Source organism: Buceros rhinoceros, unplaced genomic scaffold (genome assembly GCF_000710305.1).
Source record: "Buceros rhinoceros silvestris isolate BGI_N320 unplaced genomic scaffold, ASM71030v1 scaffold17008, whole genome shotgun sequence".
Lineage (NCBI taxonomy): Eukaryota > Metazoa > Chordata > Aves > Bucerotiformes > Bucerotidae > Buceros > Buceros rhinoceros.
Window position 1 is genome coordinate 2,118 of NW_010425292.1, and position 12,319 is coordinate 14,436.

The 12,319-nt window shown below is 38.6% G+C and overlaps 1 protein-coding gene across 1 annotated transcript in view; it reads right to left on the minus strand.

The window, feature by feature from the left end:
- Positions 1 to 1,339: 1,339 nt before the first annotated feature.
- Positions 1,340 to 12,319, minus strand: part of LMTK2 (lemur tyrosine kinase 2) — a 26,908-nt gene continuing 15,928 nt past the window's right edge. Inside the window, exons 8-14 of the mRNA XM_010141084.1 lie at positions 10,638 to 10,722; positions 9,920 to 10,041; positions 8,301 to 8,450; positions 5,184 to 8,067; positions 3,568 to 3,703; positions 2,927 to 3,175; positions 1,340 to 1,839 (exon numbers count right to left, since the gene is read on the minus strand). Of these exons, the coding sequence (XP_010139386.1) occupies positions 1,811 to 1,839; positions 2,927 to 3,175; positions 3,568 to 3,703; positions 5,184 to 8,067; positions 8,301 to 8,450; positions 9,920 to 10,041; positions 10,638 to 10,722 (3,655 nt within the window). The 3' untranslated portion in view covers positions 1,340 to 1,810. The remainder of the gene's footprint in view (positions 1,840 to 2,926; positions 3,176 to 3,567; positions 3,704 to 5,183; positions 8,068 to 8,300; positions 8,451 to 9,919; positions 10,042 to 10,637; positions 10,723 to 12,319) is intronic.

Genomic DNA, 12,319 nt, shown 5'->3' on the forward strand with positions numbered 1-12,319 from the left:
TCAACAGTATGTTGGCAACTTCAAACAACATTGTAATTAAATCATTCCCTTTTGATCGGTATGGAAACCATTCTGGTTAAGGGCTAAATAATGCTGTGAAAAAAGCAATTAACTTATTCCTGTCATTAGAAAAAAAAAAGAAAATGCATATAGAGGTATACAAAACCAAACTTTAAACATCTGAAAATATCTAGTTCTCCCACCCTGGTGACTGGATGTGAACACAGAGCACTTGGACCACCATTATACTGAAGCCCTGCCAAAACAGCCACGAAAATACAAAGTACTTTGTATTTTAGCACATTTCTATTTTAGGACACTAAAATACAAAGCCAGGTAAACTGTTCCTATCAGTGTTCCCTACAGATCCACAGCCACATAAGGCATTCCAAGAGGTCAGGGATTTGTTTCTCAGCAGAGATCACTTTGGAGTAATAACTAAGGGTCTTGTCTTTCCCCAAACAGTTCAAAGGATCAGACTAGCTAAATGCATGGTAGAGTACAAAGGTTAAAAAACCCACATTGTTTTCCCTTCCCTACAGACAGCTTCAGAGCAATCTTCGCTACACTGCACCTTTTGGTCAATGCACATTTCCAGATGTCTTAAAATAGGTCTGACCTTACAAAGGGTGCAGAATTGGACATTATAACCATTAATCTAATTCTTTACTGTCATAACATCACTGAGAGGTAGATTTACCACAGGCCTCTGAATGGCAGCCGCAATCTGCAGTCAGCAGAATAGTGAGCTTCAAAACTGTACAGACTTGTACAGAATGTACACTGAAGGGCCAAGTGTGCCCAAATCCAGTCTACTGAAATTAGTCTTTTTATAAGATTCATAAATTCCACGGTTTTGTACAGCCAATTTTTCTTCTTCTCGTTCCAAGGCAGAAATTGTAGTAAAAACTGGAAGGCCCGTAATTATGATATAGACAGATGCTATTACAGATTAAGCAGTCAGTAAGATCCTATTCAGGGATTAAGAGACATCATCTCTTTCATCCAAAAATTTCAGAGTATATCATATATGCTTTTCCAGTTTCCTATAAAACATGAACACTATCAATCTATAACCATTATAATTTAGAAATGGTACTGAATGTAAGTCTTCAGCAAGTCTAACGTAACACTCAGAAGTTATGTACGTTTTACAAGTACCGTGCATAGCAAAGGCTACAAAAAGGACAAATTAAACTGGATAACTGGGCCAATTCAACTTGTCTTGTTTTCCGTGAAAGATTTCAGGTTTTGATTCTGTACATCGTCAGGAAATAAAGGAAGAGTAATCCATAGTGCAATTGTAATAAGCAAAGTAATATGTAGTGATATCTTTTTGAATAAATATGGCTCACTACTGATCAACTACCATTCATACAGTTTCAGCAACACAGCCACCTGCTGCACAGGACAGTGTACACAGTTCTACAACAGGGGTATGTTCAAATAGATAACGAACTACACAGAAAAATATAAAAAGAATATTATACAATCTCATACATAAACCAGACTGTAGTGTAATTGCTTTACTTGTTTAAGTTATCTGAAAAATACTTCAAGTACTTGAAAACAGCGGCAGAATCATCTTTCAATGAAGAGCAAAATTGCACTGATTTAAAAATACATTACAAAGTTAAATACACATTCAAATTAATGTCCTGATTTAACATTGCTTTCAGTGTTTACTTTCATTTCTTAGTACTTCTTGATTACCTGTGCTACTCCAGGAGGATCCCGAGTTTAGATAAAGAAGTTTCCGATACAAAGTCTGTGTGTTTTATGTATGCAGTCCGGGGAAGTTTTAATTCATTTAATCTTTTTCTCCATCTTCACTGCTTCCTATTAGTAGAGAAAAAGTCATAAGGTATAGTGAGATTCTTTTGCACAACCCTCACTTCTCTGTAAGATTCTCCCTAGAACTTGGCATTCTGCTGTTCCACACTTTCAAGTTCTGGTTAATCTTTCCCTTCAGCTCTCAACCTCTGTAAACATTCGGTACATTTATACACAGACATCTGCTTAAATCGCACAGTTCAATGTCACTGCTTAGGACATGTAAGGCAATGCAGGATCTCAAAACAATCTCTCTTATCTGTAAGTTACTAAGCAGCAGACATTATCTAATCGATAAGCACAACACAAGAACAATACAACACCGATTAAATATTACGGATTGCTGAGCCTCGCTAATGGTCAATGTCTATCACTAGGTATTTTCAAGGCTGCAACATTTTATCAAGATTAATAATATGCTGAACTGATTCAAGTCTGCCTATTTTTGCTTCTCATAACCATCAAAAATGTATCAAAGCTTAAAATAAAAAAAGGTTTTTGTTACAGACAAGAAAGCTGTAAACAAATACTGCTGACAGACTGTTTGGCTCTCCTAACAGAAACTATCCTACTCGCAGCTCTAGAGAACATAGTGCAGTTCTGGAGAGAATGTCAAGAACACACTTTCTAAAAAGCAGCATGAAAAGAAACTGAACTGTGAAATAAGCTTAGACAACATGGCAGAAACATCACGTTCCCAGAGTCCTCACCCTGTGCAGTGGAAACTGTGACTTACAACAGCGCAATGAGAATTATTCAACTGCAGCAGTGAGGCAGAAGAGCTTAAGGACTGCATAGATTTCACGTATGTAAAGACAGCACTGGGGTTTTTTTACCAGAAAAATTGTAAGCCTGTCCTGTGAATGTCCCTTAGAATATTCATACACAAGTTTGTAGCAACTTGGATGCAAATAATCCTATTTTGAATGGAAAGCCATGTCTTAACTAAAATACAAGACCTAGCCTTTATACTGTTAATTTAGAAATATATTTAAGTATTTAAAATAGAACAAGATATTTCATATCCATGGCATATCTTTGCACAGTTTTTCATCTGTAGTTTCAAAATAATGATTATAACTAAAACACTTACCTCCTTGCTCTATATCTGAATCTGTAAGATGCGTAAGAGAAAAGCTTGCCATGTTTGCTGGAGAGATAGAGAATCTGGAGTAGGGGGATGAATGTGACCAGTTCTGATCGAGAGTCCGGGAAGGCGGAGGTGGAGAGAAGTACTTTGATGACTGAAGAGGTGGTTTAGAACTAATAAGAGTATTAGCTGCCTTCGATATAAAGGATGGCTCTGGAGAAGAGAAGTCATCATCCCATTCAAAACCCCCACCTTGGGGGGGAGGAAAAAAAAAAAAAAGAGACACAAATCACGGTCATGCAGAGTCACGAACAGCTTTAATAGCAAGCCCCTGGAAGGTTGCATTAACCCAAAACAAGCTTGTAGCTTTTCTGTTTTAGCCCTGGGAGTCACAAAGCGCTGTCTCCCATAGTGCAGCTGCCTCTCAAAACACCCCAGACACATCACTATCGACAACACGTTACACCACAAGCTCCAGTAACCAGGAGCACTAGTGTCTAAGCCTGACTGAGGTGCACACTTAGAATGCAAAGTTGAAGCCAGTATGGTGAATTTACAAATGACGTACAATTTAAATGACACTTCATTAAAGACTATGTATAAAACAGCCTCAGCCCCTGCTGTGTATAAATATAGTCAAGTACCTTCTTCGTCTGTTGAGCTTTCTGAATTTGCAAATCTGTTTAGGTAACTAAAACTCGAAGATGGAACAGGAGTGCTGTGAGAGCCTTCCCCGTTCACGTCTGCGGCACGGTTTCCCAGCTCCTTAGTTGGCATTTCCTAAGGCAAACAAAATAGCTTATTTAACTCTCCTGTGCACACAATGTGTTCATGCCTATAGATGCAAGCGTTCCAAAAATTACAACCCTCCACTCCCACCAACCAATCTACTGTGGAATTAAGTGACCTGTAAACGCTTAGCACACAACAACACTTTCAGTTATAGATTAAGCATATGCTCATACTTTATTTCTGAAGAAAGTTGTATCCAATTTACACTAAAATGCATGCAGGAAATAACTATTTAAATATTAGTAGTGATATAAAAAAGGTTTCATGTTTCTAGGAACAAAGCTAAAACATCTTCCAACTGAAAACAGTTCCCTTATCAGCCTGATACAGGTAGGGGATTTTTCTCCTCAGTAAAGCCTTATCCCATCTCCCAGCTGGGGCGGGGGGGGAGGGGTGTATGTATTTTTTACCTCTTAATCATGCTTCAGGATAAAAAGACAGACTTCGCATGACCAGTATTGGAAGCCAACATTTTATCAGTTACTGTAATAAGAGTTCAACAACTAAGAGCAGTTTAAAACATGAGTAATTTTTTTCCTTCTCCTCTGACAAAAGGATTACTATTCTACAGACTGCCTAAGCACAAATACATCACCTACGTTTTCTATTCCAAAACATAATTATCTCAAATACTTATGTGCGTCATCGTAAGCAACATTTCCAAAGCCTGACAATGTGACTGTTCTTTTAAACTCACTGTACTAGTTCAGTTGCCATAATGTTAAAATACAATTCCCTCTGTATCAAGTTACAGAAGTTAAAAATTGATAAAGCACGTAAGGAAACAAAGGTAACCTTGAATTTTATAAGGAGATCAGTATTTCACTGAACTTGAATCGCCCTGGGTTAATAAAAAGTAGCGTTACCCTGTAAACACTGTTCTCATCTTTGATTATGGTTTAAGGCAAATTTACCTCACTGCTAATTAACGCGAGATTCAGAGCTAGGTTGCAGTTTGCAGTTTGGTTTTTTGTTTTGGTTTTTTTTTTTTCTTCCTTCCTTTTATAAAGGCGTTTGAACTTAATGTCCACAAACTCATTAAACAGATAATCTGCTTCTATAAAGCTACAACATCTGGTCTATAATGATACTATCTCACATATCTAATTAAATACAGCTTATAAACAGCTGTACAGCTTATCAGAAAGATGTCACTAAAAACTATGTTTTGTTGAGCACATGCACTCAAGTGTTCAAAGCAATGGAGATACAAGATTTGGCAACCAACCCTACCCAAAGCAAGATTCTCCTCCACTTCAAACTAGTGCTGCTATTCTACCAGGAGCACACAACCGCACCAAGCCAAGGAAAGCTTACCCACATCACAAACAAGATCTAACCCTGCCAAAACAAGAAAGGCGATCCTATAATAATGTCTCCACAATTATTAAGCTGTTCTGCCACAACTCATTTAAATAAACCCAAATCAGCAAAAACATCACTTGGTAATTAAAAAAAAGATACACACCTGATCAAACAAATAGACTGTCACATCATCAAAGAACGTTACAGCCTTTTTCTCATTTCTCCAGTGCTCGTGTTGCCTTTCATTAAGAGGTTTCGGAAGTTTCAACAAGCTTCTCAGATGTTTTCCATCATCCCTGTCAGTAAGTATCTCAGGTACTTGATGAACAGTTTCATCTTCACTGTCAGAACTCAGACTATGCATATGAAAAGTCCTCATGTCGTCCTCAGAATCACTGTTTTCATCTTCCTCATCTGCATCGTCACCATCTTCTAAATCAAGCATTCCAGAAACATCAAGTTTCCCAAGGTATTTTCCTTCAATATCTGGCTCTTTCAGTTTTTGCCCTTCAGTGTGGTAGAAGGACTTCTCACTGTTACTCAGATCTAAAGGGCTGTGTATGTTATGCACGGACTTTAAGTCTCTGTGTGAAAGAAGTTCTGAAGTATTAGTGCCAACACAAGAGACGGTTTTATGGGAAGTCTCAGATAGTTTGATTTCATCCCTTAGGTTACTTTCCATCGATATTTCCAGGGAATTCAGAGCTGCCTCAGCCCAATCATCCGGACAACCCTGCATCCTTACATCCACCTCTTGGATCTCTACGTTGTGATTTAGTTCTAGTTTTCCATTTTGATTATTGGTATCCTGGTAATTCCTTACATCATCATGCTTTTGCTGCCTCTCTTCAAAACTGTAATCCTCCTCAGTTTTCTTCTCTCCTCTATTTGAAGGAACACCACATGCAGTTTCTCTTGACAGATTTACAGTCTCTTCTGTTTTTTTATCTGGTTCAGAATCATTATCAGAGAAATAGGCAGAGTCTCTATACGAGTTTTGATTTCCACCCAGAAAAACCTTTGAGGTTACTTCGAGATTGCTGTTCACTGCATCTAAACAAGTTGCAGCTTCTGAAACAATTATGACTGGATTAGAAGGTAAAGCACTGACACTGCTCTCACTGACACCACAGAGCGTAGTATCGACACCGGAAGCATCCTCAGCAGTGATATGGGAAGTCCACTCTGGAGATTCCAGGTTCTCCGTTTCATATCCACTGTCAGCAGGTTTATCAGGTGGCAAAAGTTTCTGAGGACTTTGAGCCTGTAAAGATTCTAAAACCTCATTTACATCTAAGGAGTCCAAAGAATCCGGTGTCTCTAAGGCTAGTTCTGCGGTTTGTATAGGAGATGGGCTGTCTTCCAGAAGACTATCCTGACTTGTACAATCTGAAGTTGCAACAGAAATTAATGTCACCTCTTCTGGAACATCCTGACAGTTCTCAAAATTATTTGATGTTTCTTGTCTTTCCTCCAATAAACATTCATCTTTTTTTAATATGGGACACTTATCTTTCAAGTTTCTTTTCACACCTTCCTGATCACTAAAAGCTATTTCCTGTTTTATTTGTGCATCACACTCATCTGTTTCAACAGCAACACCGTAGTATGGATTATTTCCAGCATTATTATTTTTGGCATTATTGGATAGCTCTTCTTGACAGAGAATATCAACGTTACAGGACACGACTTCATTGACTTCTGCATTTAAAAGTTCTCCCTCATCCTTCAAATAAGAAAGATTTGCATGTTTATCACATGACTGACGTGCTGCAGATGGACTAGAGGATGCCTGCATGTCTACAGTAGTCCCAGACTGAGAATTTGGGTCTTTCTTCACTGTCACTGGGTTCAAATTTTCATCTTTCACTGTTCTAAGACTTTCACTTATTAAAGAAAAGACCTGGGCATTTTCAGCCAGCCCAGGCTCAGGCTCTACAGAGTTTCTATTTGAGGTTTCTAATAAACTTTTTAGAACATCTGGTTTTTGCCCAAAATCACTGCTGGTTTTGTTAGACAATAACCCTGTTAACAAGTTTTTCTCTTGAAGAAATAAGAAGTTATCAGAAAGTTCTTCTAAAGTTTCCAACTCAGACTGGTTAGAGATATTTTCACATAAGGAAACTGTTTCCTTTTCAGAAGCATGACTAGAATGCTCCTTCTCAGAAAGGCCTATTGCCTTTCTAGCATCTGCGGCTGAGTTTAAAACAGCTGGTTTAAAGTCTTTAGGAATATCACTTGTTTCAGCAAAACCAAGTATTTTTTTGTTTGTCAGTTCTTCTGATCTGTCAACGTCATTAAATATATTCTGGAAAGGACTTTCTGGACTACTAGCAGCAGGCAAAAATTCCTCTTTAGGATCTGTATTGTAGTGGAAGAAGTCCCCGTCAGTGCTAGATTCTTCAACATCAAGATCCCTGAGAACTGTAAAATGTGAACCTTTTTCTTGTGCAGCTTCTTGATGATCAACTTCTGTAGTTAGTACAACTGATTGGTTATCAAAGTTTATGCTGCAGCCACTTCCTTTTTCCTCTAACTGGATATAGTAGTCATTTCCAACAGACAGCTTGTGTGCATCAAAGACGGGTAACACCCCAGGGACAGCAAGTGATGTTTCTTGACCACTTCCATCCTGCGCGCCTGCCCCTTGCTCTGAAAGCGACCTCTCAAAAACCTCCACTGGAAAGAAAATACTTGTGTATGCCATTGCTTCGTCAGGATTCACAGGTCCACATTCATCAAAATGATCATGTTTAGCTGCCTCCCAGATATATTCAAAGCTGAGACCCTGGCTTGTTTCAGTTACAGTAAGAACTTCCTCCATCTCATGGCCAAGTCTATCTCCTGCAAAGTGGTCTAAGATTGGAAATGCAGAATTATTTGTTTCTCTGTTCGAGGTGTTTGGTTTAAGGGCATTCCACTGCTGTTCAAAATCAATCTCTGAGTCCCTTTGGCTTTGCATGCGAAGATAAGTTAGAAGTCTATGCACTTCTTCTGCTGTTGGTCTCTTTTCTGGAGGTAGCCAACAGAACTGTAGAACTTCATACCTATACAAGTAAGAACTATGTTTCAGTATGCTTCACACTGTAAAGGAATTTATAAAATTCAGATATCTAACAAGGTAAGGAGTAATAATATCACTGGCAGAAATGTCCATCTATAGGGTTTCCTTGCTAGGAGCATGACTCCTCACAGCAATTTCAATATACTTAAGAGAACTGAGTACTTTGAGAAAGTTCTTCAGCAGCTTTAAGAATAAATAAAACCATTTAAAGTTTACCATCTATCAGAGTATGGCTGCTCCAGACGTGGCTTGAAGAGTTTAACCTGCTTCTCCCTTATGACATGGGTTAGGACTTCCCGGTCAGAAAAGTCTGAATAAGGCTGAGCAGCATTCTCAAACAGCTCCCATAACGTGACACCCAGGGACCTGAAAAAGAACAGCAAACGACTGTGCATTCTAGGAACTATTTTAAAGTTGCCTTTAGAAAAAAAAGTAAGGATTATGCAAGGCAAAACTGGTAAGAAACAAATATCACTCTCCCATTGTCTCTGTAATAATTTCAGAACGTGTAAACTAATTTTGACAGAATGCTAGGAGCCTCAAGAATAAAGTTGCTTGAAGGCAATGACAATGAAGGCAACAAAATATAAGAGCCCTCAAATGACTCAATTATGAAAGAAACCCCTACACAGTCAAAAAATCCAAAAATGCCTATTTAGAGGAGCAAAATAAAAAAGCCTTACAGTTAGTCCAAGAGTAGGAAAAGCTTTCATCAGAAATTGCAGTTATAGGTCAAACCACTAGAAAACTAACCTTTGTTTCTGCTTTCATAAGATTACTTATTTTTAAGCTGCAGTGGTCAGAAGCCACCTCTTTGCTCAGTGCTGTGCATATTCCGTGTATAACACTGATCACATTTTCAGTGAGTAGGGTTGCTGATCTTTGAGCAACCTTTCCTTGCTCAAAATGCAGAGTAACTGACTCTGCATGTGTTACGGCAGAACAATTTAGACTGGAAGGGGTCTCTGGAAGTCACCTAGTCCAAACCCATCCAAAGCATCTTTGTCTAAAGGGCACTAAAATTCAAGTTGGAAACCTTAAGGCCCTGGCTGCTTGCAGTGCAGATGAACAGTACGATCTGAGGAAGTATCTGAAGGATACAAGGAAATCAGTATTTAGATAATTTCTATCTATCCCATCTGCCTTCTGCAATCCTACCTTTACATTAGCAAATAAAGCCTAGTTTACTATTTAATATCCTGTGAATATATAAACAGGAATTTAACCACAAGGTTTTCAGAAATGCTAGCCTAAGTCCCAGTTTCCATTATCCAAATTTCTTAGGACTTGAGCACTGAAACAGAACTTGGCAACTTCAAAAAGTTCATCTGCAAGATTTTCACCAGCCACTTTCTATAAGCTCTTTGGTAGCAGGGATAAGCAGTTAATTGCAGCTGTCAAATGCTGCAGCAAGAAATTAAGATGCTACTCTCAATTCTACCTTAGTTCTACCAATGAAACTTAACCAGTCTCTACCGGGATCAACTTATGTCATCCACAGATACCACATTACTAGAAAAATCGTTTGCTCTTTCCTGCCTTTATAAACATTTGAAGGCATTTGGCAAATACACAGTAATGGCTTTTATTAATATAAAACCTACTCTTCTGCTAAATAGTTTTTCTTAATCTATTAGGAACAGATTTCTAAGCATTTTTTCCAAAGCAAGATATAGTTTCAGCTTTGTAGAGATTAACCTACTGTACATGAAGAAATAAAGCAGTGCATCAGACCCATATTCAATTTCACTATAAATATTATTTACTCCTTTGTGCAACATTTGAAAGTGTGTTCACAAATCTCTCATTGAATTATTTTAAAGCCTACTACATACCATATGTTACTGTATTTATTTTGCTCTGCTGATAACAATCTGTCTTGAAAGCTTGTTACTAACTCAGGTGCAGTCCATCGGAGAGGAACAAGTTTATTCTCATCTGTCTCAATATAATCTTCCTAAATTATTGATAAAAGAAACAGAAAAAGAATGAACAAACATTGGATCAACTTCCAGAAATTATCAGTCCTTTCCTTAATACAGCTTTACACGATCCCTATGCAAAAAGGTACAATTAAAACAATTAATTCCAGTAATATTATAGAGGAAAGGCATTCACTGTTCACTGCACAGCAGAGAAACTGAATGCCAACTTCTTGTTTACGGTTTGGTACTCAGAAAACATTTCTAATTAATGCTGTGAATTTTTCACTGTATTGAAATATTTCAATACTTTGAACATTTTCATTAATTAATTTTTCCTTTCTTAAAACATTAAAATTAATTTGTTCATATTTTAGGACTACTGCAAATAGGGGCTAAAAAAGACAGATTTAACTAGAAGCTCCCCTCTACAAGCATAAACTCCACTCATCTCTAGAAAGATCATGTATCCTGTTACATGAGCTTGCTGCAGTTATTTGCCAGTTATACTTTGAAAGGTCATTACTCAAATCAAGGACAATCTAGTATCAGTTTATATTTAAAGTACGTTTGTTATAACCTTAGGCCCCAAACCCTTTGAAAGCAGTGGTACATGACTAGATTTACTTACCTTGTACCTACTGAATCCTATACCATAATCTCCCACTTTGACATTTAAATCGGATGTAAGAAAGCAATTCCGTAAGGCCAAGTCACTGGAAAAGCAAGCAAACAAATAATAAGTGCAAGCCAAGAAGTCCTCAATGCAAATTAAGACACGTGGGTTAACAGAAGTGGCACTTCTTCGAACAGTCAGACCACAGCTTAAAACATCAAACAAAAAGCCAACAAAATTAAAACAACCCGGCATTATGCCCAGTTATGGGTGACAGTGGCAAGCAGCGGGCCATGCAGCAGGCTGTAACGGGGGCCGAGCAGTCATACGAAACAGTAGTGCCCGGATTCGACACCTACACTATCCACACTTCAACGATCCTGCAGTCTGATCCCACAGCCCGAAATCCCGCTAGAGGCTGCAGCGAGCTAGGTGCGAGGAAGGTGCGCTCCTTCCTGACCTCTTTGGACATAGTTAAACCAGTGCCTGCACTCCAGAAGACCAACCCATAATGCAAACCCAGGCACAGAAACTGCAGGGATTAATTTCAGAAGTATTATTTTGATCCCAACTAAACGTTAAGGTAGTTCTCTCGCTGATTCCGCTCATCGTACTTTAGCACCTATACGGGATCAGTCGTTGGCTTGTATCTTGCTGGGATCCTGCCACAGTGCTACACAAACACTCGTCACTGAGAAAAAACACTGGTGGGGCCTCTCCTTACAGCAGACATTGGACAAGATTTGTTTTGTGGTCACAAGGATGGGATTGCCTTTAGGCCCTTCCACATTTTCAAAAGAAAGTCAATTTAGAGCCACACAACTGAGCAGAATTCTGTGTTCTGGAACCCAAAGAAAACTAAACATAGTGACAAGGCGATCGCGAGTAAAGATTTCATACAAAACCCCCCTGACTATTACACAGACCTGCATAAAAACGCTCAGAATGTAGGCACTTCTCTGGAGCAGCGTGCGACCTACGCACAGAATTTGTATACAATTGTTTCATTCCACCAACAGTCCGATGCTGTAGATTACTCAGGCTGTTCACGTGCTAGGGTAGAGTGACGTAGGCCCCTCTTGACCTCAACACCTCTCATTGCCTGTCTTGCATTTTGACTGCCACAAGCGAAGTCTATCAACAACTCAGAACATGATACTAAGCAACTAGTAATATCTTACACCTACAGTTACACTTCTCCAATTAACAAAACCATACACTAAACATGAACTGGAACTACAGATAGTCTTTGAAAAAGACCATCAGAAAAAGTTACGTATTTCATAGAAGTCCTTTATTAAAAAAATCAGAAAGCTCTTTAATATACACAGTAGTTTCCAGTTTCCACCACAACCCAGACCACAAGTCCTTATAGCCACCAGTGCTGCTGTAAAAGTACCGAGAAGTGGTTTTAGAAACCGCACCGTGCCAACTCAGAGATTTACGCCGGTTTAATGAAGCTGTATGCTTACTAGTGAACTGTAGCTGTGACAGTAAAGAGCTCGGCAGACTAATTTTGTAGATATTTTGCTCCTCAGTTTCACAGAAGTGTACCAGGCAGTTAAGTGCACTGGAAGAACTCTACTTGCTTCTGTGTGGCTCAAAAAAAAAAGTCTCTGAAGTACAAACAGAGCCACACAGTTCCCCTACTTCAAAGAAAGAAAAAAAAACCTTTTTCCTTTCCAGAGACATTGAAC